General features: G+C 43.7%; 1 protein-coding gene across 1 annotated transcript; it reads right to left on the minus strand.

Annotated features, from left to right (window-relative positions):
* Positions 1-13: 13 nt before the first annotated feature.
* LOC121569338 (homogentisate 1,2-dioxygenase) lies at positions 14-10,241 on the minus strand. The gene is made up of 14 exons (XM_041880216.2): positions 10,054-10,241; positions 8,573-8,644; positions 8,354-8,442; positions 8,091-8,196; positions 7,950-8,009; positions 7,738-7,829; positions 7,592-7,626; positions 7,417-7,496; positions 6,969-7,068; positions 6,750-6,874; positions 3,096-3,200; positions 2,873-2,999; positions 473-654; positions 14-384 (listed from the first exon to the last, which is right to left on the minus strand). The coding sequence occupies exons 1-14, from the start codon at positions 10,066-10,068 to the stop codon at positions 241-243; spliced, it is 1,332 nt and encodes a 443-aa protein (XP_041736150.1). The 5' UTR covers positions 10,069-10,241; the 3' UTR covers positions 14-240.
* Positions 10,242-23,561: the final 13,320 nt, after the last annotated feature.

Here is a 23,561-nt window from a genome sequence, read left to right on the forward strand (position 1 = left end):
GAAAACATGCTAATAAGTCTTCCAGGGGATTTTTATTCATTCACTTTTGTCCAGTACATTTTTTTTTTAAATCAATGAACTGGTCAGTCAAAGAAAAACAAGCATGGACCAATTAGAATGTATTGAGCCACGGTATAGTATATTACACCGAAGAGGTCCAGGATGTTGACTTCGTGGGCCTTTGCGCCACGCCTTGAAAGTGATCTAGGGGAAGCAATGACTGTGTTCTGACTCTCTGCTCTACTGTTTGCTCGGTCTCCAGTTGGGGTCGAAGTGTTTGCGGAGCGGCTCCCAGCACTGGTAGTAGTTCTTATCCAGTCTCTTACACGTCTCCAGGCCCCACTTAGTTACCGCCATGCTGAACGACGACTCAAACATGAAGGCCTGAGAGAGAGGGATGTTACTTGACGGCTCACTCTGATATTTGCAGTTGTTTTTATAATTTCATCACGTGTGTGCTCCCATATGTTACCATGGTCCCCTCGGCCACCCTCTCTGGTTTGAGGGGAGCGGTGCTGCTCTTCTCGAAGCAGTCTCTGTCAGGGCCATGAGGGGTCATCATGCTGTGGAGACTGCCCCCTCCTGGCTGGAAGCCCTCCTCCTTGGCCTCATAGTGGCCCTTGATCAGCCCCATGAACTCACTCATACAGTTCCCTGGAACACAGACAGGGGGAGCTCTGACACAACACACACACTACTGCAAAACACTTTACAGAGAGACCCGGGACAGGTTAGGGTAGTCACTAGATGGCCATGCTAGAAAGGACAAAGGTCTCGGTAACATCAGAACTGAAGACGAGCAAGTACTTGAGTTATTTGTTCTTAGGGTAAGGGTTAGAGGTGTGTGTGCTGTCATACTGTGGTAGTAAGGGTTAGAAGTGTGTGTGCTGTCATACTGTGGTAGTAAGGGTTAGAAGTGTGTGTGCTGTCATACTGTGGTAGTAAAGGTTAGAAGTGTGTGTGCTGTCATACTGTGGTAGTAAGGGTTAGAAGTGTGTGTGCTGTCATACTGTGGTAGTAAGGGTTAGAAGTGTGTGTGCTGTCATACTGTGGTAGTAAAGGTTAGAAGTGTGTGTGCTGTCATACTGTGGTAGTAAGGGTTAGAAGTGTGTGTGCTGTCATACTGTGGTAGTAAAGGTTAGAAGTGTGTGTGCTGTCATACTGTGGTAGTAAAGGTTAGAAGTGTGTGTGCTGTCATACTGTGGTAGTAAGGGTTAGAAGTGTGTGTGCTGTCATACTGTGGTAGTAAGGGTTAGAAGTGTGTGTGCTGTCATACTGTGGTAGTAAGGGTTAGAAGTGTGTGTGCTGTCATACTGTGGTAGTAAGGGTTAGAAGTGTGTGTGCTGTCATACTGTGGTAGTAAGGGTTAGAAGTGTGTGTGCTGTCATACTGTGGTAGTAAGGGTTAGAAGTGTGTGTGCTGTCATACTGTGGTAGTAAGGGTTAGAAGTGTGTGTGCTGTCATACTGTGGTAGTAAGGGTTAGAAGTGTGTGTGCTGTCATACTGTGGTAGTAAGGGTTAGAAGTGTGTGTGCTGTCATACTGTGGTAGTAAAGGTTAGAAGTGTGTGTGCTGTCATACTGTGGTAGTAAAGGTTAGAAGTGTGTGTGCTGTCATACTGTGGTAGTAAAGGTTAGAAGTGTGTGTGCTGTCATACTGTGGTAGTAAGGGTTAGAAGTGTGTGTGCTGTCATACTGTGGTAGTAAGGGTTAGAAGTGTGTGTGCTGTCATACTGTGGTAGTAAGGGTTAGAAGTGTGTGTGCTGTCATACTGTGGTAGTAAAGGTTAGAAGTGTGTGTGCTGTCATACTGTGGTAGTAAGGGTTAGAAGTGTGTGTGCTGTCATACTGTGGTAGTAAGGGTTAGAAGTGTGTGTGCTGTCATACTGTGGTAGTAAGGGTTAGAAGTGTGTGTGCTGTCATACTGTGGTAGTAAGGGTTAGAAGTGTGTGTGCTGTCATACTGTGGTAGTAAAGGTTAGAAGTGTGTGTGCTGTCATACTGTGGTAGTAAGGGTTAGAAGTGTGTGTGCTGTCATACTGTGGTAGTAAGGGTTAGAAGTGTGTGTGCTGTCATACTGTGGTAGTAAGGGTTAGAAGTGTGTGTGCTGTCATACTGTGGTAGTAAGGGTTAGAAGTGTGTGTGCTGTCATACTGTGGTAGTAAGGGTTAGAAGTGTGTGTGCTGTCATACTGTGGTAGTAAAGGTTAGAAGTGTGTGTGCTGTCATACTGTGGTAGTAAAGGTTAGAAGTGTGTGTGCTGTCATACTGTGGTAGTAAAGGTTAGAAGTGTGTGTGCTGTCATACTGTGGTAGTAAGGGTTAGAAGTGTGTGTGCTGTCATACTGTGGTAGTAAGGGTTAGAAGTGTGTGTGCTGTCATACTGTGGTAGTAAGGGTTAGAAGTGTGTGTGCTGTCATACTGTGGTAGTAAAGGTTAGAAGTGTGTGTGCTGTCATACTGTGGTAGTAAGGGTTAGAAGTGTGTGTGCTGTCATACTGTGGTAGTAAAGGTTAGAAGTGTGTGTGCTGTCATACTGTGGTAGTAAAGGTTAGAAGTGTGTGTGCTGTCATACTGTGGTAGTAAGGGTTAGAAGTGTGTGTGCTGTCATACTGTGGTAGTAAGGGTTAGAAGTGTGTGTGCTGTCATACTGTGGTAGTAAGGGTTAGAAGTGTGTGTGCTGTCATACTGTGGTAGTAAGGGTTAGAAGTGTGTGTGCTGTCATACTGTGGTAGTAAGGGTTAGAAGTGTGTGTGCTGTCATACTGTGGTAGTAAGGGTTAGAAGTGTGTGTGCTGTCATACTGTGGTAGTAAGGGTTAGAAGTGTGTGTGCTGTCATACTGTGGTAGTAAAGGTTAGAAGTGTGTGTGCTGTCATACTGTGGTAGTAAGGGGGTCTGAAGGTGTGGTCAGCCACTCCCCAGCGCGGGGGGAAGATGACAAAGTCAGCCATGGCAACTCCTGGACGAGTGGACTTGGCCGTCAACACTGTGAAGATGGAAGGATCCTGGTGCACAGATGGAGGAAAGGAAGGGTTAGGGTGTGTGTGTGTGCTTGTGTGTGTGTGCACATGCATGCATTTGTGCGTGTGTGAGGTTCTCACCGCATGATCGAAGGCCACACAGTTGATGACCATGAAGTTCTCCAGGTTGTATTTGTATGGTGTGTAGTTTCCATGCCATGCCACCACATTGAAGGGAGAGAAATCCTGCCATCACACACACAAGAAGAAATTGAATAATGTTCAAATATATAGTAGGGGTGAGGCAGGTGGCAGCACCCCCTGGCCCACCGCACCTGTTCAAATATATAGTAGGTCTGCTAAATGACGTAAATGGGTGAGGCAGGTGGCAGCACCCCCTGGCCCACCGCACCTGTTCAAATGTATAGTAGGTCTGCTAAATGACGTAAATGGGTGAGGCAGGTGGCAGCACCCCCTGGCCCACCACACCTGTTCAAATGTATAGTAGGTCTGCTAAATGACGTAAATGGGTGAGGCAGGTGGCAGCACCCCCTGGCCCACTGCACCTTTGAACTTGAGATATAGCCGTACCTCAAGCCAATTTTCATTTTAGGGAAGAGGGCCCTTTGGTATTCAGAATTGAAAAACACGTAGAGCAGCATACAAATAAAAAAGAAAGAACTCAAGAGGATGAGGGCTGATTCTGAACGGTGTTCCTCCTTTCATCCTCTGCTCTTGTTTTCATTCACCCCATTCTTTGTGATCTTCAGCTTCAGGTATTATGCAGTAATTGGTTTCACAATCAAACTTTTCCAAACTTCCAGCGCCCTCGGCTCGGAGAGAGATGGGGGGAGAGGGAGAGAGACGGAGACGGTGTAGAGATATTTCTTCATCTTGATTGTTAAAACCACAGCAATTTTATATAGCAGTGCTTTTCTGATAACTTCACTGTGAAAGAGACATTCAATGGTAGTTCTAAAATCAATATAATTCATTACAGCTAAAGCTGTCTTCAGGACTGACCCATGTACCCTGTCACACACGTGCGCAAGCACACATACATTCTCCCACACACACACATATTCTCCAATTCCCACAGACATACACCATAAAAGACACACTAACATACTTGCATACAGTGCAAGCACACACAGAAACACACACATACACAGTCACCAGGGGGTCTGAGTACCCCAAGGCAGGTAATCTCTTGGGCATTTACAGTTCCTGTGATAACTCTGCCAGACTCGATTAAAAACAGAGCGCAAGAAAAAAACACACAACACAAACATATTGGCCCAGTCAAGCAAATAATAAGTTAATTTGAGCAATTTCATCTCTCTGCAGGGGGACCAAACAGCAGGACGGGACTGAGGTGGAGATGGAACCTGCCCCCCCCACTTACAATATGTGTGTCACACACACACACACACACACACACACACACTCCCTCCAGTTTCAGGTTAGGTGGGGGGAGAGAAAGTGCAAGATGGAGACGGAGAGAAAGAGAGGGGTGGATGGAGAGGTAGAGCGAGATTAACGAAAGAAAGAGTGGACCGATGTATATCCCATGCATATACCGTGCATTCACAAAGTATTCAGACCCCTTAACTTTTTCCACATTTTGTTACATTACAGACTTTTTCTAAAATTGATTAAATTAATGTTTTTCCTCTTTATTCTACACACAATACCCCTTAGTGACAAAGCGAAAACAGATTTTTTTTTTATAATACCTGATTTACACAAGTATTCAGCCCCTTTGCTATGAGACTCGAAATTGAGGTCAGGTGCATCCTGTTTCCATTGATCATCCTTGAGATGTTTCTACAACTTGATTGGAGTCCAACTGTGGTAAATTCAATTGATTGGACATGATTTGGAAAGGCACACACCTGTCTATATAAGGTCCCACAGTTGACAGTGCATGTCAGAGCAAAAACCAAGCCATGAGGGCCTTGGTCAGGGAGGTGACAGAGCTCTAGTTCCTCTGTGGAGATAAGAGAACCTTCCAGAAGGACAACCATCTCTGCAGCAATCCACCAATCAGGCCTTTATGGTAGAGTATCCAGACGGAAGCCACTCCTCAGTAAAAGGCACATGACAGCCCAGTTGGAGTTTGCCAAAAGGCACCTAAAGGACTCTCAGACCATGAGAAATAAGATTCTCTGGTCTGATTAAACCAAGACTGAACTCTTTGGCCTAAATTCCAAGCGTCACGTCTGCAGGAAACCTGGCACCATCCCTACGGTGAAGCATGGTGGTGGCAGCATCATGCTGTGGGGATGTTTTTCAGCGGCAGGGACTGGGAGACTAGTCAGGATCGAGTGGAAAGATGAACGGAGCAAAGTACAGAGATCCTTGATGAAAACCTGCTACACAGTGCCCAGGACCTCAGACTGGGGCGAAGGTTCACCTTCCAACAGGACAATGACCATAAGCACACAGCCAAGACAACGCAGGAGTGGCTACGGGACAAGTCTCTGAATGTCCTTGAGTGGCCCAGCCAGAACCCAGACTTGAACCCGATTTAACATCTCTGGAGAGACCTGAAAATAGCTGTGCAGCGACGCTCCCCATCCAACCTGACAGAGCTTGAGAGGATCTAAATGGGAGAAACTCCCCAAATACAGGTGTGCCAAGCTTGTAGCGTCATACCCAAGACGACTCGAGGCTGTAATCGCTGCCAAAGGTGCTTCAACAAAGTATTGAGTAAAGGGTCAGAATACTTATGTAAATGTGATATCAGTTTTTTATTTGTAATACATTTTTTTTTTAAATCTAAAAACCTGTTTTTGCTTTGTCATTATTTACATTTACATTTACATTTACGTCAATTAGCAGACGCTCTTATCCAGAGCGACTTACAAATTGGTGCATTCACCTTATAGCCAGTGGGATAACCACTTTACAATGCGGGGGTAGAAGGATTACTTTATCCTATCCCAGGTATTCCTTAAAGAGGTGGGGTTTCAAATGTCTCCGGAAGGTGGTGAGTGACTCCGCTGTCCTGGCGTCGTGAGGGAGCTTGTTCTACCATTGGGGTGCCAGAGCAGCGTGTTCCACCATTGGGGTGGTATTGTGCGTAGATTGATGAGGGAAATTTTTTTTAAAATACATTTTAGAATAAGGCTGTAAGGTAACAATGTGGAAAAAGGTGAAGGGGTCTGAATACTTTCCCAATGCACTGTATCCCCTCTAACACAGGTGTTTCCACGGTTACCTCCCTCACACACACACACAAAGACACACACCCTCTGTCCTCCCCTTCCCTGTCTCTTTAAAATCCCCTCCTGTCAGACAATATGAGTCGATCCAATTACCTGCTCGACAGGATGCTTTCAGAGCGGGGCAGGAAATCATTCCCCGGTAAAATATGCTGAAATTAATACTTAACTCGAGCTAGGTTTTCGCCCCTTCTGAAAGGACAGGTAGGTATCTGGCGGAAACTCCAGGACGCGTTAACTAATTATGATTAAGGCTGGTAAGTAAGCCGAGACGGGAGCCTGCTGATCAGAACAGTCAGGCGTTTTACATTAAATCATCGGGGAGGGCAGTTCAATGTTAACGTGCAGCTAACTGCTAATAGACTTCACTCTAATACTGTGCATCCAGCTATTCTCAGTGTTGGGACGGCTAGATAGCTAAACGCTAACATTAGTGGTGTCTCATGTATATATTACAAGCTACTATCATGAATTATAATGCTGTGTATGGTAATGTCTGTGACAGAACATGTACATATGCACCCAAAGACACACACACACACACACGCACAGACATACACGTACACACCTGTTGGCTGGAGAACAGTTTGCCCTGATACTTGTTGATGACGGTATAGCCTGTGGCCACCTCACGGTCCTCATACCACGCCACCGGAGTCAGGAAGTCCCTGGGATTGGCCAGTCCGTTGGCCCCTAGGAAGATGATTGGTTCACAAATGTTATGGTGTTGAAAGGTGGGAGGGTCAAGGGGTGTCATGTGGTGGAGGAGGAAAGGTGTCACACGCACCTATGGGTCCCAGGTCGGGAAGCTCAAAGTGGGCTCCGTACACCTCCAACACGTAACCTCTGGTCTCCCCGAACACATCCACACTGAAACGCATCCCTTGCTGCAACACACAAGGGACATACAGATATAGGCGAGGGGACAGGTGAAGGTTGAAAGTTACAGGTGAAGGTTGACAGTTACAGGTGAAGGTTGAAAGTTGCAGGTGAAAGTTGAAAGTTGCAGGTGAAGGTTGACCGTTACAGGTGAAGGTTGAAAGTTGCAGGTGAAGGTTGACAGTTACAGGTGAAGGTTGAAAGTTGCAGGTGAAGCTTGACAGTTACAGGTGAAGAATTGACAGTTACAGGTGAAGGTTGAAAATGACAGGTGTAGGTTAAAAGTTACAGGTGAAGCTTGACAATGAGAGCTGTCAAGATTGACAGGCTTAAGTTCTCTGGTGCTGCCATCTCACCTGGATGACACAGATCTCGTTGGGTTCCACCATCATCCTCCCAAACTCTGTAGTGACCAGAATCTCACCATGCTGGGGCACTGAGAGAGAGTATGGGGGGGGGGGGGTACTTACTTACTGCTTATTAACTTAATATGTTTAACTTTACTTAAAAAAATCTGCATATTGGACTGACCAATGAGGAAATCTCCATCTGAATTGTTGAAACACCTGAAAAGCAGAGACCACATAAAAAAGTTGACATGTGGCCCAGAGTTGTAAAGCTCAATTATGGGAGAGATGATGTCAAATCTACACACACACAAACACACACACACACACCTGTCAACCATGGAGGTGTTGCAGGTGAACATGTGGATGCCGATCCCATTGCGGGACTTGGTGTCTCCTGCTCCACATAGGGTGTGCAGACCCTATGATTGACAGATGGGAGAACCAATCAGACCCAGGACAGATGACAGGCTATGCAGCAGAAACAGCTATTTTCTACCAAGTTAACCAGAGGACTGAGTGATGGAGGGATGATGTTTTACCATCACAAAGTCCACTTTCTTCTCTGAGGATTTGGGGATGGTGAATGGCAGCCATCGGAGCTACGAAAAGGAAACATTAAAAAATGTTTACACTTAATCTCTCTGTTTATCTTCTCTCTCTCTCTCTTTCTCTCTCTGTACCTGGTTAGGGTCAGGTTCCACTTCGTCCCATTTCTCTGTTAGGTTCCCACAGTGCATTGCAGTGAAGGGCTTGTGGCGGACGGACGGCAGGATACGGTATAACCAGCTGTAGAACCGAGGAAAGAAAGTTACGAAAGAGAGTGTGTTTGTCTGTGTGCATGTGTATGAAAATGTACATGAAATTGCTTTGCTGTACACGTGCAATCTGAGGACCATTGAAAGGAGGATACATTCCTGTCAATCACTATTAAATGACTGGATACCTCCTCTTATTGGTTGCCCGTGGGCAGGTGAAGGCGGAGCCGGAGAGTTGTTCAGCGTAGAGGCCATAGGGACACACCTGAGGGTTGTTCTGGAGAGACAACAGAGCTGAGTTCAACATCCCAGAGGGGGTAACGTGGGCGTGAGGGGTGTTGTACAGGTGTGGTTTGAGGGGTGTTGTTGGATAACAGGTGAGGTGTAGGCCTAGTGTGGAACGTTACCTGTCCTTCAGGTAAGGACCCTGGGCAGCGAGGGTCTTCAGAGGAGAACTCGTTCCCAAACCCACTCAGATACTGGAGAAGACAGAGAGAGATGCTGATACTTTACATCTGGCTTCAGTATCGGATTATATTATGACATCATCATGTCTGTGTTGCTTTTGATTCGATTGGTTCGATTGTTGTTTAGTCCTTATACACTGAACAAAAATATAAATGCAACATGCAGTTCATATAAGGAAATCAATCAATTGAAATAAAATCATTAGGCCCCTATTCTATGGATTTCACATGACTGGGAATAAAGATATGCATCTGTTGGTCACAGATACCTTTTTTAAAAAAGGTAGGTGTTTGGATCAGAAAACCAGTCAGTATCTGGTGTGACTACCATTTGGCTCATGCAGCGCAACACATCTCCTTCGCATAGAGTTGATCAGGCTGTTGATTGTTGCCTGTGGAAACTTGTCCCACTCCTCTTCAATGGCTGTGCAAAGTTGCTGGATTTTGGCGTGAACTGGAGCACGCTGTCATACCTGTCTATCCAGAGCATCCCAAACATGCTCAATGGGTGACATGTCTGGTGAGTATGCAGGCCATGGAAGAACTGGGACATTTTCAGCTTCCAGGAATTGTGTACAGATCCTTGCGACATGTGGCCATGTATCATGTTTATGGAACATTTCTGGGATCTTTTATTTCAGCTCATGAAACATGTGACCAACATTTTACATAAAATGTTGTGTTTATAATTTTGCTCAGTGTACTTGTGTCATCTGTTTGCATACTTGGCACACAATGCAAACCTACGTGACTTTTCTGATGTTGCCATGCAACACCACAGCAGCACGACCCCTTTTACTCTCTTTCTCCTCTCACAGTAGCCTACGCTCAGAACGCACGCACAAACCAAAGAAATGGTGCTGAGTCATCGCGGGTCTGCAAAAGCGTACGGGTCTTTTTCCAGTAATGCGCACGCTCACGTGATTACATTCCTTGCAGTGTAGTTTACTTGGTGTGGATGAAGGATGCCCAAATTCTCAATAAACGACAGTGGCTGAATGAAACACGAGTGTCACAAAGGCTGTCAACTGATTAAAGTGTTAACCGTGATCAGAACTCTGCGTTCCACAAGCGGCTCGGGCGCATCTGGGCAGCTGCTGAATCCAGCGCGCTGATTGGACATAAGGGAACTCCCCTTCAGCACACCGCTTGACTGCGGCAGTAGGCTCCAGATTTATAAAACACAGTTTAGTCTTACATTGCATATCATAAGATTTCGGACATTTGTTGATGCGATTGATAGCTCTGTGACATAACGTATAACATTCCTAATGCTTCTCGTTCCCATATGTCAGCATTTCCTATTTTAAATTAAGAACAATTTATGAAAAATAACAGCCCTCTGCAAAAATATAACCTGAACTTTGATTCATCATACATGGAAGTAATTTATACTGAAGTTATTCCTCCTTAGTTCTTACCTTGAGCCCAGCCATTGTGCTTCCTTATGAAACTTTCCAACTGAAGAAAATACGTTTTCAATGTCCAACAGGCTGGTTAAAACGTAACTATTTCTCTCCAGTGCCTCAGTCTGCGATCCCTAACCAATATGCCACACAACCCCCACGTCCCGAGATGGAGAGAGTGAAAAAAAAGAGGAGAGAGGAGGGCTGGATTTATGCTCTTTCTCAATATGGCTTTAATTAAGACCAGGCCGATCCGTGACGTATGGGGGGGTGGAGGTTCTCTCTGGGAGAAAGGGGTGGATATGCATAGAAAAATAGAGGCTGAGGTCGGGTGGCCCAAAAGTGAGCAAACAAGGACCCAAGCCAAAGCAAATACAACCCCAAGCCACCTTTTAGATACAACATGGGTCCAATGGCCATGACGCGTCAAGTTTGACCTTCCATCAACATTGACAGCTATGGATGCACTGCGCTGATGGTGAAGCCCCAAGAAATTGAATGAATAGTGATGCACAGCAGCGCACTGAAACCATAGAGATCTTATTCAATTACCATTCTATTTCCCAATTCTATGACTAAAACCAATGAGATGATGACTCCATTACTTAGCTGGCCATGTTGGAAAGGACAACTGCAGCAATATAGTCAGGCCTGTTGAGCATGTGGTATACTTAAGCAATAAGGCCCAAGGGGGTGTGGTATATGGCCAGTATACCACGGCTAAGGGCTGTTTGTACACAAGATGCAATGCAGAGTGCCTGGATATATATTGGTCATATACCACAAACCCCCGAGGTGCCTTATTGCTATTATAAACTGATTACCAATGTAATTAGAGCAGTAAAAATAAATGTTTTGTCATACCCGTGGTATACAGTGTGATATACCACGGCTGTCAGCCAATCAACATTCAGTGCTCAAACCATCCAGTTTATAAAGGCCTATGAATGATTGAGCTTGGCATAGGACCTAATCTATGAATCACACGTATAGGCCTATATCATTGTGGATAAAATCGAAAGGATAGACCAATCTGTGGGATAGAGATTAAGAAATGATTTCTTATTTGTTTTATCTGCTTTGATTTGCTTTAAACCACTTTTTTTTTAATTCAGAATAAAATTAAATAAATATTAAACATTTAATCGAATTTTCATCTGAACAAAGGACGAAGAATATATACACTATAGGCCAAATTTATTCAGTTCATTTTGTCAAAAGGAGAGGACCAAACTGGGCGCACCTAATGTCCCAGCAGTATCAAAAATAATCAATTTCCTTTCTCATTCTTCCTCCCAATTTCCTCTCTTCTGTATTTCTTTTCTTTTAGAGAGGTGTTGGGCTAAGGTAAATGATGGCAATTCTCATAGCGAGGAGCAAATAAACTCGTCCCGACAGAAGTAACTGTTCTCTAGCGGTGCCCCGCTGTGAGGCAGTTGGGTGCTGCATTGCAGACGAGAAAGCCCAATGGCGAAAAATATCGCGACCCTGTGTGCGGAAATTGATCTTCTCCTTGGAATGAGAAAGAAATTAGTGATTTTAATATCGCCTCCGAGTTTGATGATAGAATTCTAGAGTATTTGTCCCCTCTCCGGGTAGTGTTTTAGGAGGGGCTGAAAGACTGAAGAATGGAGGAAAGTAACCTATTGCATCCGCAGTTGTATCTATGCATGAGTAAGTGGGTAGTAAATGATTTGTTCTTAGTGGCCTGCTGGACTCAATGGCCTGATGGAAAATGGCATGTATATCTTAACTCACCTGCTACAAACCCCAATCCACCCACCCAGCACACATCCAGTGTAAGGACCAGTCTGCATTTGAACCTGCATGGTTGAAACAGTGAAAATATTGAAACACATTATTGAAACACATTTCCTTGTTGTCTGTCACCGTTATATGGCGTAAATCGCTCTGGATAAGAGTGTCTGCTAAATGACTAAAATGTCAACGTAAAATACAAAATGTGATCACAACAAAACAATTGTGTTGAGAGAAGGCCTTGCCATAGGCTATACCAAAGACAGGATCTCTTCTATTCTGTATGCAGAAAACATCCACAGCTGTACACACACACACAACACAATACACCAATCCACAAATATCTTCTGATGTATATAATTGGTAAATCCGCGGATTAACCAGCAGCACGAGTTGTCCATTGTACACACACACACACACACACACACACACACAGCCACACCCTGCAGCTCCACTTAACGCTGATTAGATTTGCAAGGACATCCAGAATACCCTCTCTGTCTCTCCTGCTCTGAAATCAACTCTCTCTCTCTCTCTCTCTCTCTCTCTCTCTCTCTCTCTCTCTCTCTCTCTCTCTCTCTCTCTCTCTCTCTCTCTCTCTCTCTCTCTCTCTCTCTCTCTCTCTCTCTCTCTCTCTGTCTGTCTGTCTGTCTCTCTCAATTCAATTCAATTTGCTTTATTGGCATGACGTGGGCGGCAGGTAGCTTAGTGGTTAAGAGTGTTGTGCCAGTAACCGAAAGGTCGCTGGTTCTAATCCCCGAGCCGACTAGGTGAAAAATCTGTCGATGTGCCCTTGAGCAAGGCACTTAACCCTAATTGCTCATGTAAATCGCTCTGGATAAGAGCGTCTGCTAAATGACTAAAATGTAAATGACGTAACAATGTACATATTCCCAAAGCTTACTTTGGATATTTACACTATCAAATCAAATGTTATTGGCCACATGCGCCGAATACAACAGGTGCAGACATTACAGTGAAATGCTTATTTACAGCCCTTAACCAACAGTGCATTTATTTTTAATTATTTTTAATAAAAAAAGTAGAATAAAACAAAAAAGTGTTGAGAAAAAAAGAGCAGAAGTAAAATAAAATAACAGTAGGGAGGCTATATATACAGGGGGGTACCGGTGCAGAGTCAATGTGCGGGGGCACCGGCTAGTTGAGGTAGTTGAAGTAATATGTACATGTGAGTAGAGTTAAAGTGACTATGCATAAATAATTAACAGAGTAGCAGCAGCGTAAAAAGATGGGGTGGGGGGGTGCAGTGGTTGCACAGCCTTTCCTCTACAGGGAGCCAGGTTTCCCTGTGTCTACCTTCTCTATGGCAAGGCTGTGCTCACTAAGCCTGTACTTTGTCAAGGTTTTTCTAAGGTTTTGATCAGTAACCATGGTCAAATAGTTAGCCACGGCGTACTGTCGATTTAGGGCCAGAAAGCACTGCATTTTACTTTGTGCTTGTGCTTGTGTTTCCCAATAAGCAATGTAGTTTTGTTTTGACTGTGTTGTAATTTGGTTTATTCTGATTGATTGGATGTTCTGGTCCTGAGGCTTCAGTGTGTTAGTAGAACAGGTTCGTGAACTCAGCCCCAGGACCAGCTGGATGAGGGGACTCTTTTCTTTGCTCAGCTCTTGGCATTGCAGGGCTTGGTAATGATATGAGAGAGGGTCACTGTATTTTAGATGTTTCTAAAACTTAATTGCTCTTTTTTGAGTTTTTGTTATTAGTGGATATTGGCCTAATTCTGCCCTGCATGCATTGTTTGTAGTCTGGACATGTAGGTAAATCTTACAGAACTCTGCATGCAGGGTTTCAATGGGATGTTTGTCCCATTTGGTGAAATCTTGTTTTGCAAGTGGACCCCACACCTCGCTGCCATAAAGTGCAATTGGTTCAATGACACATTCAATTAGTTTTAGCCAAATTTTAATAGGTATTTCAATTTCAATTTGTTTTTTAATGGCGTAGAATGCCCTGCGTGCTTTCTTTCTCAGTTCATTCACTGCATCATTAAGGTGTCCAGTTGAGCTTATTTTTAAACCTAAGTAATTATAGTGTGTTCAGTACTCTATATATTTTGTACCAATTGAGAACTTTGGTCTAATTCCCTGAAATCTTGATCTTCTCTGGAAAATCATTATTTTAGTCTTTTTGGGGTTTACTGCCAGGGCCCAGGTCTGGCAGTACTGCTCTAGCAGATCCATGTGCTGTGGGTGACAGCAGGCACAGGTCATCTGCGAAGAGCAGGCATTTAACCTCTGAATTGTGGAGACTAACACCAGGGGCTGGTGATTTTTCTAGAATAGTGGCCAATTCGTTGATGTAAATATTGAGGGCTCAGATTGCAACCCTGGTGAAGACCCCGCCCCTGGTTAAAGAATTCTGTTATTTTCTTGCCAATTATGATGCTGCTCCTATTGCCAGTATACATTGATTTAATTATGTCATATGTTTTACCCCCTACACCACTTTCAATAACTTTGTAGAACAGTCCTGTGTGCCAAATAGAATCAAATGCTTTTTGGGAGTCAATAAAGCAAGGGTACATTTTGGTATTATTTTGGTGGACATGTTTATCTATCAGGGTGTGTAGAGTGTAAATATGATAGTCATACGATGTTTTGGTATAAATCCAATTAGGCTTTTACCCAATACATTGTGCTTACTAAGGAAGTTTAGAACTCTTACATTTATAATACTACGGAAAACCTTCCCCAGGTTACTGTTCACACAAATGCCTCTGTAATTGTTAGGGTCAAATTTGTCTCCATTCTTAAAGATTGGGGTTATGAGTCCTTGATTCCAGATGTCAGGGAAATAACCTACACTCAGGATCAAATTAAACAGTTTTAATATATTGACATTTTGCACGAGTGAATTTGAGCATGTCATTTAGGATGCCATCAGGTCTGCATGCTTTTTTTATTTTGATTTGAGGGCCTGAAGTTTCTTATAGAGCTCCTGGTCAGTAATTGGGGAGTCCAATGGATTTTGATTGTCCTTTATAGCTTTTTCTAATCCATTCAACTTCTCATGAATTTGGCATTGTTCTGCGTTTGTGTCAATTTGAACGGTGTTGTAGTTTGTTTTAAAATGGGTTGTCCACATGTCACCATTTTGTATCGCTAATTTCTCTTGTTTTGATTTTTTTAGTTTTTTCAAATTTTGCCAGAAGTTGTTTGTGTTTATGGACCCCTCAATCAGTGTCAGCTGCTTGCTGTTGTACTGTGCTTTCTTAGTTCTGAGTGGATGTTTATAGAGTTTTAAAGTCTCACAGTAATGAAGGTGTAATTCACCATTATTTGGGTCACTGTGCTTTTGGTTTGATATTGTTCTAAGTTTTTTCCTTATAATTTTACAATCTGCATCAAACCAGTTGTCATCTGTGGTCTGTTTTGTTTTACATTTCAGTTGTGCTTCTTTTGCCGTTTGCCTGAATATATAGTTGATGTTTTTTACTGCTAGATTGATGCCTTCTTTACTGTGAGTGAATGTGGTATCCAGAAAGTTATCTAAGAGTGTTTGGATATTTTGGTTACTGGTTGCTTTCTGGTATTCTTCTGTGCTATTTTGGGCCCATCTGTATGAATTTCTTATGTTGTACAGCTTACTGGGCTGTGAATGTGTGGTTGTTTCCATGTCTGTTCTTTTGAGGAACAACGCAATTTGGCTGTGATCAGACAGAGGTGTTAGTGGCTTGACGGTGAATGAGCTGAGAAAGAAAGAGTCTGTAATCATATAGTCTACTGTGCTGTGGCCAAGAGGTGAGCTGTAATGAACCAATGTAATGAAACAGGCAGGGAGCAGGTCTCGAACCCTCAACCTTCTAGCCCGAAGACCAGCGCGCCCTCGACTGTGCCCCAAAAGCATTCTCTCTCTCTGAGTTGAGTCTACTCCACTAATGTTATGCAAATGGTTTAATATGACGATAAAGACTGTTGCCGTGCGTTACTCTCCTGGTTCATGCCCTCAGGTTTCCACAACGATAGTTCTAACGAGCAGCGAATTATTCAGGAGTCATTAAACGGTGCCCTCTCTGAGACACCCACACACACTTAAAAGCACCTCTACCCTGCGATGGCCATTACAGCTCCTTACACACACACACACACACACACACACACACACACTCTACAGACGCCTTTTAGCACCGGCTCCCAGTTTCTAACACATCACAGTGTCACAGTATCGAAAATTACACTCTCCACACACAGAGAAAATTGCTTTGGAATTGCTTGGTTGTAAAGATGTGCTTGAAAAAAAGACAAGTAATGCAACAAAAACACAACCGACTTTAGTGCTCTGTGGACAACTTGTGCTGCTGGTTAATCAGTGGATTTACCAATTATTTCTATCAGAAGATCTTTGTGGATTGGTACAGTATGTTGTATGTTGTGTAGGTGTGTCCGTGAGTGTGGGGGTGTACAGTTGAAGTCGGAAGTTTACATACACTTAGGTTGGAGGCATTAAAACTCATTTTTCAATTGTGAAAAACTGAGTTTAAATGTATTTGGCTAAGGTGTATGTGAACTTCCGACTTCAACAGTACATTTAAACTCAGTTTTTCACAATTCCTGACATTTAATCCTAGTAAAAAGTCCCTGTCTTAGGTCAGTTAGGATCACCACTTTATTTTAAGAATGTGAAATGTCAGAATAATAGTAGAGAGAATGATTTATTTCAGCTTTTATTTCTTTCATCACTTTCCCAGTGGGTCAGAAGTTTACATACACTCAATTAGTATTTGGTAGCATTGCCTTTAAATTGTTTAACTTGGGTCAAACGTTTTGGGTAGCCTTCCACAAGCTTCCCACAATAAGTTGGGTGAATTGTGGCCCATTCCTCCTGACAGAGCTGGTGTAACGGAGTCAGGTTTGTAGGCCTCCTTGCTCGCACACATTTTCTATAGGATTGAGGTCAGGGCTTTGTGATGGCCACTCCAATACGTTGACTTTGTTGTCCTTAAGCCATTTTGCCACAACTTTGGAAGTATGTTTGGGGTCATTGTCCATTTGGAAGACCCATTTGCGACCAAGCTTTAACTTCCTGACTGATGTCTTGAGATGTTGCTTCAATATATCCACATAATTTCCCTTCCTCATGATGCCATCTATTTTGTGAAGTACACCAGATCCTCCTGCAGCAAAGCACCCCCACAGCATGATGCTGCCACCCCCGTGCTTCACGGTTGGGATGGTGTTCTTCGGCTTGCAAGCAACCCCCTTTTTCCTCCAAACATAACGATGGTCATTATTGCCAAACAGTTCTATTTTTGTTTCATCAGACCAGAGGACATTTCTCCAAAAAGTACGATCTTTGTCCCCATGTGCAGTTGCAAACCGTAGTCTGGCTTTTTTATGGCGGTTTTGGAGCAGTGGCTTCTTCCTTGCTGAACGGCCTTACAGGTTATGTCGATATAGGACTCGTTTTACTGTGGATATAGATACTTTTGTACCGGTTTCCTCCAGCATCTTCAGAAGGTCCTTTGCTGTTGTTCTTGGATTGATTTTCACTTTTCGCACCAAAGTACGTTCATCTCTGGGAGACAGAACACGTCTCCTTCCTGAGCGGTATGACAGCTGCGTGGTCCCATGGTGTTTATACTTGCGTACTATTGTTAGTACAGATGAACGTGGTACCTTCAGGTGTTTGGAAATTGCTCCCAAGGATGAACCAGACTTGTGGAGGTCAACAATTCTTTTTCTGAGGTCTTGGCTGATTTCTTTAGATTTTCCCATGATGTCAGGCAAAGAGGCACTGAGTTTGAAGGTAGGCCTTGAGATACATCCACAGGTACACCTCCAATTGACTCAAATGATGTCAATTAGCCTATCAGAAGCTTCTAAAGCCATGACATCATTTCCTGGAATTTTCCAAGCTGTTTAAAGGCACAGTCAATTTAGTGTATGTAAACTTCTGACCCACTGGAATTGTGATACAGTGAATTATAAGTCAAATAATCTGTCTGTAAACAATTGTTGGAAAAAGGACTTGTGTCATGCACAAAGTAGATGTCCTAACCGACTTGCCAAAACTATAATTTGTTAACAAGAAATTTGTGGAGTGGTTGAAAAACAAGTTTTAATGACTCCAACCTAAGTGTACTTAAACTTCCGACTTCCAACTGTAGGTAGAGTTAAAGTGACTATGTATAGATAATAAACAGAGAGTAGCAGCAGCGTAAAGGGGGGGGGGAATGCATATAGTCCGGGTAGCCATTTGATTAGCTGTTCAGGGGTCTTATGGCTTGGGGGTAGAAGCTGTTAAGAAGCCTTTTGGACCTAGACTTGGTGCTCCGGTAACGCTTGCCATGCAGTAGCAGAGAGAACAGTCTATGACTAGGGTGGCTGGAGTCTTTGAACATTTTTAGGGGCTTCCTCTGACACCGCTTGGTATAGAGGTCCTGGATGGCAGGAAGCTTGGCCCCAGTGATGTACTGGGCTGTACGCACTACCCTTTGTAGTGCCTTGTGGTCGGAGGCCGAGCAGTTGCCATACCAGGCAGTGATGCAACCAGTCAGAATGCTCTCAATGGTGCAGCTGTAGAACTTTTTGAGGATCTGAGGACCCATGCCAAATCTTTTCAGTCTCCTGAGGGGGAATAGGCTTTGTCGTGCCCTCTTCACAACTTGGTGTGTTTGAACCATGATAGTTTGTTGGTGATGTGGACACCAAGGAACTTGAAGCTCTCAACCTGCTCCACTACAGCCCCGTCGATGAGAATTGGGGCGTGCTCAGTCCTCTTTTATCTGTAGTCCACAATCATCTCCTTTGTCTTGATCACATTGAGGGAGAGGTTGTTATCCTGGCACCACACGGCCAGGTCTCTGACCTCCTCCCTATAGGCTGTCTCATCGTTGTCGGTGATCAGGCCTACCACTGTTGTGTCGTCGGCAAACTTAATGATGGTGTTGGAGTCGTGCCTGGCCATGCAGTCATGGGAGTACAGAAGGGGACTGAGCACGCACCCCTGAGGGGCCCCTGTGTTGAGGATCAGCGTGGCAGATGTGTTGTTACCTACCTTGTTTTTTTGTTTTTTTTTACTAACGACATGCCACTGGCTTTGAGTAAAGCGGATGACTCAACACTATACACGTCAGCTACTACAGCAACTGAAATAACTGCAACACTTAACAAAGAGTTGCAGTTAGTTTCGGAATGGGTGGCAAGGAATAAGTTAGTCCTGAATATTTCCAAAACTAAAAGTATTGTATTTGGGTCAAATCATTCACTAAACCCTAAACCTCAACTACATCTTGTAATGAATTGTGGAAATTGAGCAAGTTGAGGTGACTAAACTGCTTGGAGTAACCCTGGATTGTAGACTGTCATGGTCAAAGTATATTGATACAACAGTAGCTAAGATGGGGAGAAGTATGTCCATAATTAAGCGCTGCTCTGCCTTCTTAACAACACTATCAACAAGGCAGGTCCTACAGGCCCTAGTTTTGTCGTACCTAGACTACTGTTCAGTAGTGTGGTCAGGTGCCACAAAGAGGGACTTGGGAAAACTGCAGTTGGCTCAGAACAGGGCAGCATGGCTGGCCCTTAAAAGTACACGTAGAGATAACATTAATGACATGCATGTCAGTCTCTCCTGGCTCAGAGTGGAAGACTTCATCACTGCTTGTTTTTGTGAGAGGTGTCGACGAGCTGAATGTACCGAGCTGTCTGTTTGGAATACTGGGACACAGCTCGGACACCCATGCATATGCCACAAGACATGCCACCAGAGGTCTCTTCACAGTCCCCAAGTCCAGAACGGACTATGGGAGGCGCACGGTACTACATAGAGCCATGACTACATGGAACTCTATTCCACATCAGGTAACTGATGCAAGCAGTAGAATCAGATATAAAAAAAACAGGTAAAAATACACCTTGTGGAACAGCGGGGACTGTGAAGAGACACACACACAGGTACATACACACATACATATAGACACTCACTCTACACACACATACACATGGATGTTGTATTGCAAATATGTGATAGTGGAGTAGTGGCCTGACGGAACACACTAAATGTATTGGGTAAAGTGTTATGAAATATAATGTAATGTAATATTTTAAATTGTATATAACTGCCTTAATGTTGCAGAACCCCAGGAAGAGTAGCTGCTGCCTTGGCAGCAGCTAATGGGGATCCTTAATAAACACAAATACAAATACCTTTACCACCTGGGGGCAGCCCGTCAAGACGTCCAGGATCTTAGCGATGAGCTTTGAGGGCACTATGGTGTTGAACGCTGAGCTGTAGTCAATGAATAGCATTCTCACGTAGGTGTTCCTTTTGTCCAACTGGAACGAATTGCAAAAATCTCTGAAGCTGGAGACTCTTATGTCCCTCACTAACTTTAAGCATCAGTTGTCAGAGCACCTTACTGATCACTGCACCTGTACACAGCCCATCTGAAATTAGCCCACCCAACTACCTCATCCCCATATTGTTATTTATTTTGCTCATTTGCACCCCAGTATCTCTATTTGCACATCATCTCTTGCACATCTATCATTCCAGTGTTAATACTAATTGTAATGATTTTGCACTATGGCCTATTTATTGCCTTACCTCCATAACTTGCTACATTTGCACACACTGTATATATATTTTCTGTTGTATTTTTGACTTTATGTTTTGTTTTACCCCATATGTAACTATGTGTTGTTGTTTTTATCGCACTGCTTTGCTTTATCTTGGCCAGGTCGCAGTTGTAAATGAGAACTTGTTCTCAACTGGCTTACCTGGTTAAATAAAGGTGAAATAAGAAATACAATTTAAAAAAGGGTAGTGTCGAGACCAATAGAGATTGCATCATCTGTGGATCTTTTGGGGCGATATGAAATTGGAGTGGGTCTAAGGTTTCTGGGATAACGGTGTTGATGTGAGCCATGATCAGCCTTTCAAAGCACTTCATGGCTACAGACGTGAGTGATACGGGTCGGTAGTCATTTAGGCAGGTTACCTTAGTGTTCTTGGGCACAGTCACGCCCCCAGGGATCCTCCAGGAACCTGTTTCTACATTGAACCGTTGAAGGTTCCTCCAAGAACCCCTCAACTAATCGAAGGTTCAAATATGAACCATTGACTAGAAACGGTTCCTTGAGGGACTATAGGGTTCCTGGGGTAACCACTAATTCTAAAAATGTATGATTAGCCATTTTCTTATAAAATGATTTTTTATCAGATTATAGTGCAATTTATCCTATCACACCAATTGTTTCTATAATTTACATAAAACTCAGACAAGGTCAGATAGCAGTGAGGTCCTTAATTTGTCCTAATCAAATCAACCATAATTTGCATCACGCCATCCACATGAGTTGTTGCCGCTAACTGAATAAATGGGCTTCTTCAGACTGGAGAGGGCAGGAACGTTTTGATAAGCTCGTGAGGTAATTAATTTGCATACATTACTTTGATTATCTCATTAAGGGGAGAGGTGATTCTTCCGCTGAATTTTTTGGCAATCTTGCTTGCACGCAGTCGAATTAACCAACGCCCGCAAAGGTGCAATCAATAAAAGGGCAAATGTGCACAAGCTCGTGAGTTCAGTCACCCGTGTCCCCCGATTCGAGCTTGCCTCATAGTAGAGAGACTAAAATATCAGTAAACAATGTTTATGGACTTACACTGAATGGTCCTCTGTAGCTCAGCTGGTAGAGCATGGCACTTGTAACGCCAGGGTAGTGGGTTCGATCCCTGGGACCACCCATACGTAAAAATGTATGCGCACATGACTGTAAGTCGCTTTGGATAAAAGCGTCTGCTAAATGGCATATTATTATTAAGGACACCTGCTCTTTCCATGACATAGACTGACAGGTGAATCCAGATGAAATCTATGATCCCTTATTGATGTCACTTGTTAAATCCACTTCAATCAGTGTAGATGAAGGGGAGGAGACAGGTTAAAGCAGGATTTTTAAGCCTTGAGAAAATTGAGACATGGATTGCGTACAGTGGGGAAAAAAAGTATTTAGTCAGCCACCAACTGTGCAAGTTCTCCCACTTAAAAAGATGAGAGAGGCCTGTAATTTTCATCATAGGTACACGTCAACTATGACAGACAAAATGAGATTTTTTTTCTCCAGAAAATCACATTGTAGGATTTTTAATGAATTTATTTGCAAATTATGGTGGAAAATAAGTATTTGGTCAATAACAAAAGTTTCTCAATACTTTGTTATATACCCTTTGTTGGCAATGACACAGGTCAAACGTTTTCTGTAAGTCTTCACAAGGTTTTCACACACTGTTGCTGGTATTTTGGCCCATTCCTCCATGCAGATCTCCTCTAGAGCAGTGATGTTTTGGGGCTGTCGCTGGGCAACACGGACTTTCAACTCCCTCCAAAGATTTTCTATGGGGTTGAGATCTGGAGACTGGCTAGGCCACTCCAGGACCTTGAAATGCTTCTTACGAAGCCACTCCTTCGTTGCCCGGGCGGTGTGTTTGGGATCATTGTCATGCTGAAAGACCCAGCCACGTTTCATCTTCAATGCCCTTGCTGATGGAAGGAGGTTTTCACTCAAAATCTCACGATACATGGCCCCATTCATTCTTTCCTTTACACGGATCAGTCGTCCTGGTCCCTTTGCAGAAAAACAGCCCCAAAGCATGATGTTTCCACCCCCATGCTCCACAGTAGGTATGGTGTTCTTTGGATGCAACTCAGCATTCTTTGTCCTCCAAACACGACGAGTTGAGTTTTTACCAAAAAGTTCCATTTTGGTTTCATCTGACCATATGACATTCTCCCAATCCTCTTCTGGATTATCCAAATGCACTCTAGCAAACTTCAGACGGGCCTGGACATGTACTGGCTTAAGCAGGGGGACACGTCTGGCACTGCAGGATTTGAGTCCCTGGCGGCGTAGTGTGTTACTGATGGTAGGCTTTGTTACTTTGGTCCCAGCTCTCTGCAGGTCATTCACTAGGTCCCCCCGTGTGGTTCTGGGATTTTGACCCCACGGGGTGAGATCTTGCGTGGAGCCCCAGATCGAGGGAGATTATCAGTGGTCTTGTATGTCTTCCATTTCCTAATAATTGCTCCCACAGTTGATTTCTTCAAACCAAGCTGCTTACCTATTGCAGATTCAGTCTTCCCAGCCTGGTGCAGGTCTACAATTTTGTTTCTGGTGTCCTTTGACAGCTCTTTGGTGTTGGCCATAGTGGAGTTTGGAGTGTGACTGTTTGAGGTTGTGGACAGGTGTCTTTTATACTGATAACAAGTTCAAACAGGTGCCATTAATACAGGTAACGAGTGGAGGACAGAGGAGCCTCTTAAAGAAGAAGTTACAGGTCTGTGAGAGCCAGAAATCTTGCTTGTTTGTAGGTGACCAAATACTTATTTTCCACCATAATTTGCAAATAAATTCATTAAAAATCCTACAATGTGATTTTCTGAAGAAAACATTTCTCAATTTGTCTGTCATAGTTGACGTGTACCTATGATAAAAATTATAGGCCTCTCTCATCTTTTTAAGTGGGAGAACTTGCACAATTGGTGGCAGACTAAATACTTTTTTCCCCCACTGTATGTGTGCCATTCAGAGAGTGAATGGGAAGACAAAATATTTAAGTGCCTTTGAACGGGGTATGGTAGTATGTGCCAGGTGCACCGGTTTGTGTCAGGAACTGCAATGCTGCTGGGTTTTTGACGCTCAACCGTTTCCGATGTGTATCAAGAATGGTCCACCACCCAAAGGACATATAGCCAACTTGACATAACTGCGGGAAGCATTGGAGTCAACATGAGCCA

This window comes from Coregonus clupeaformis, chromosome 7 (genome assembly GCF_020615455.1).
Source record: "Coregonus clupeaformis isolate EN_2021a chromosome 7, ASM2061545v1, whole genome shotgun sequence".
Lineage (NCBI taxonomy): Eukaryota > Metazoa > Chordata > Actinopteri > Salmoniformes > Salmonidae > Coregonus > Coregonus clupeaformis.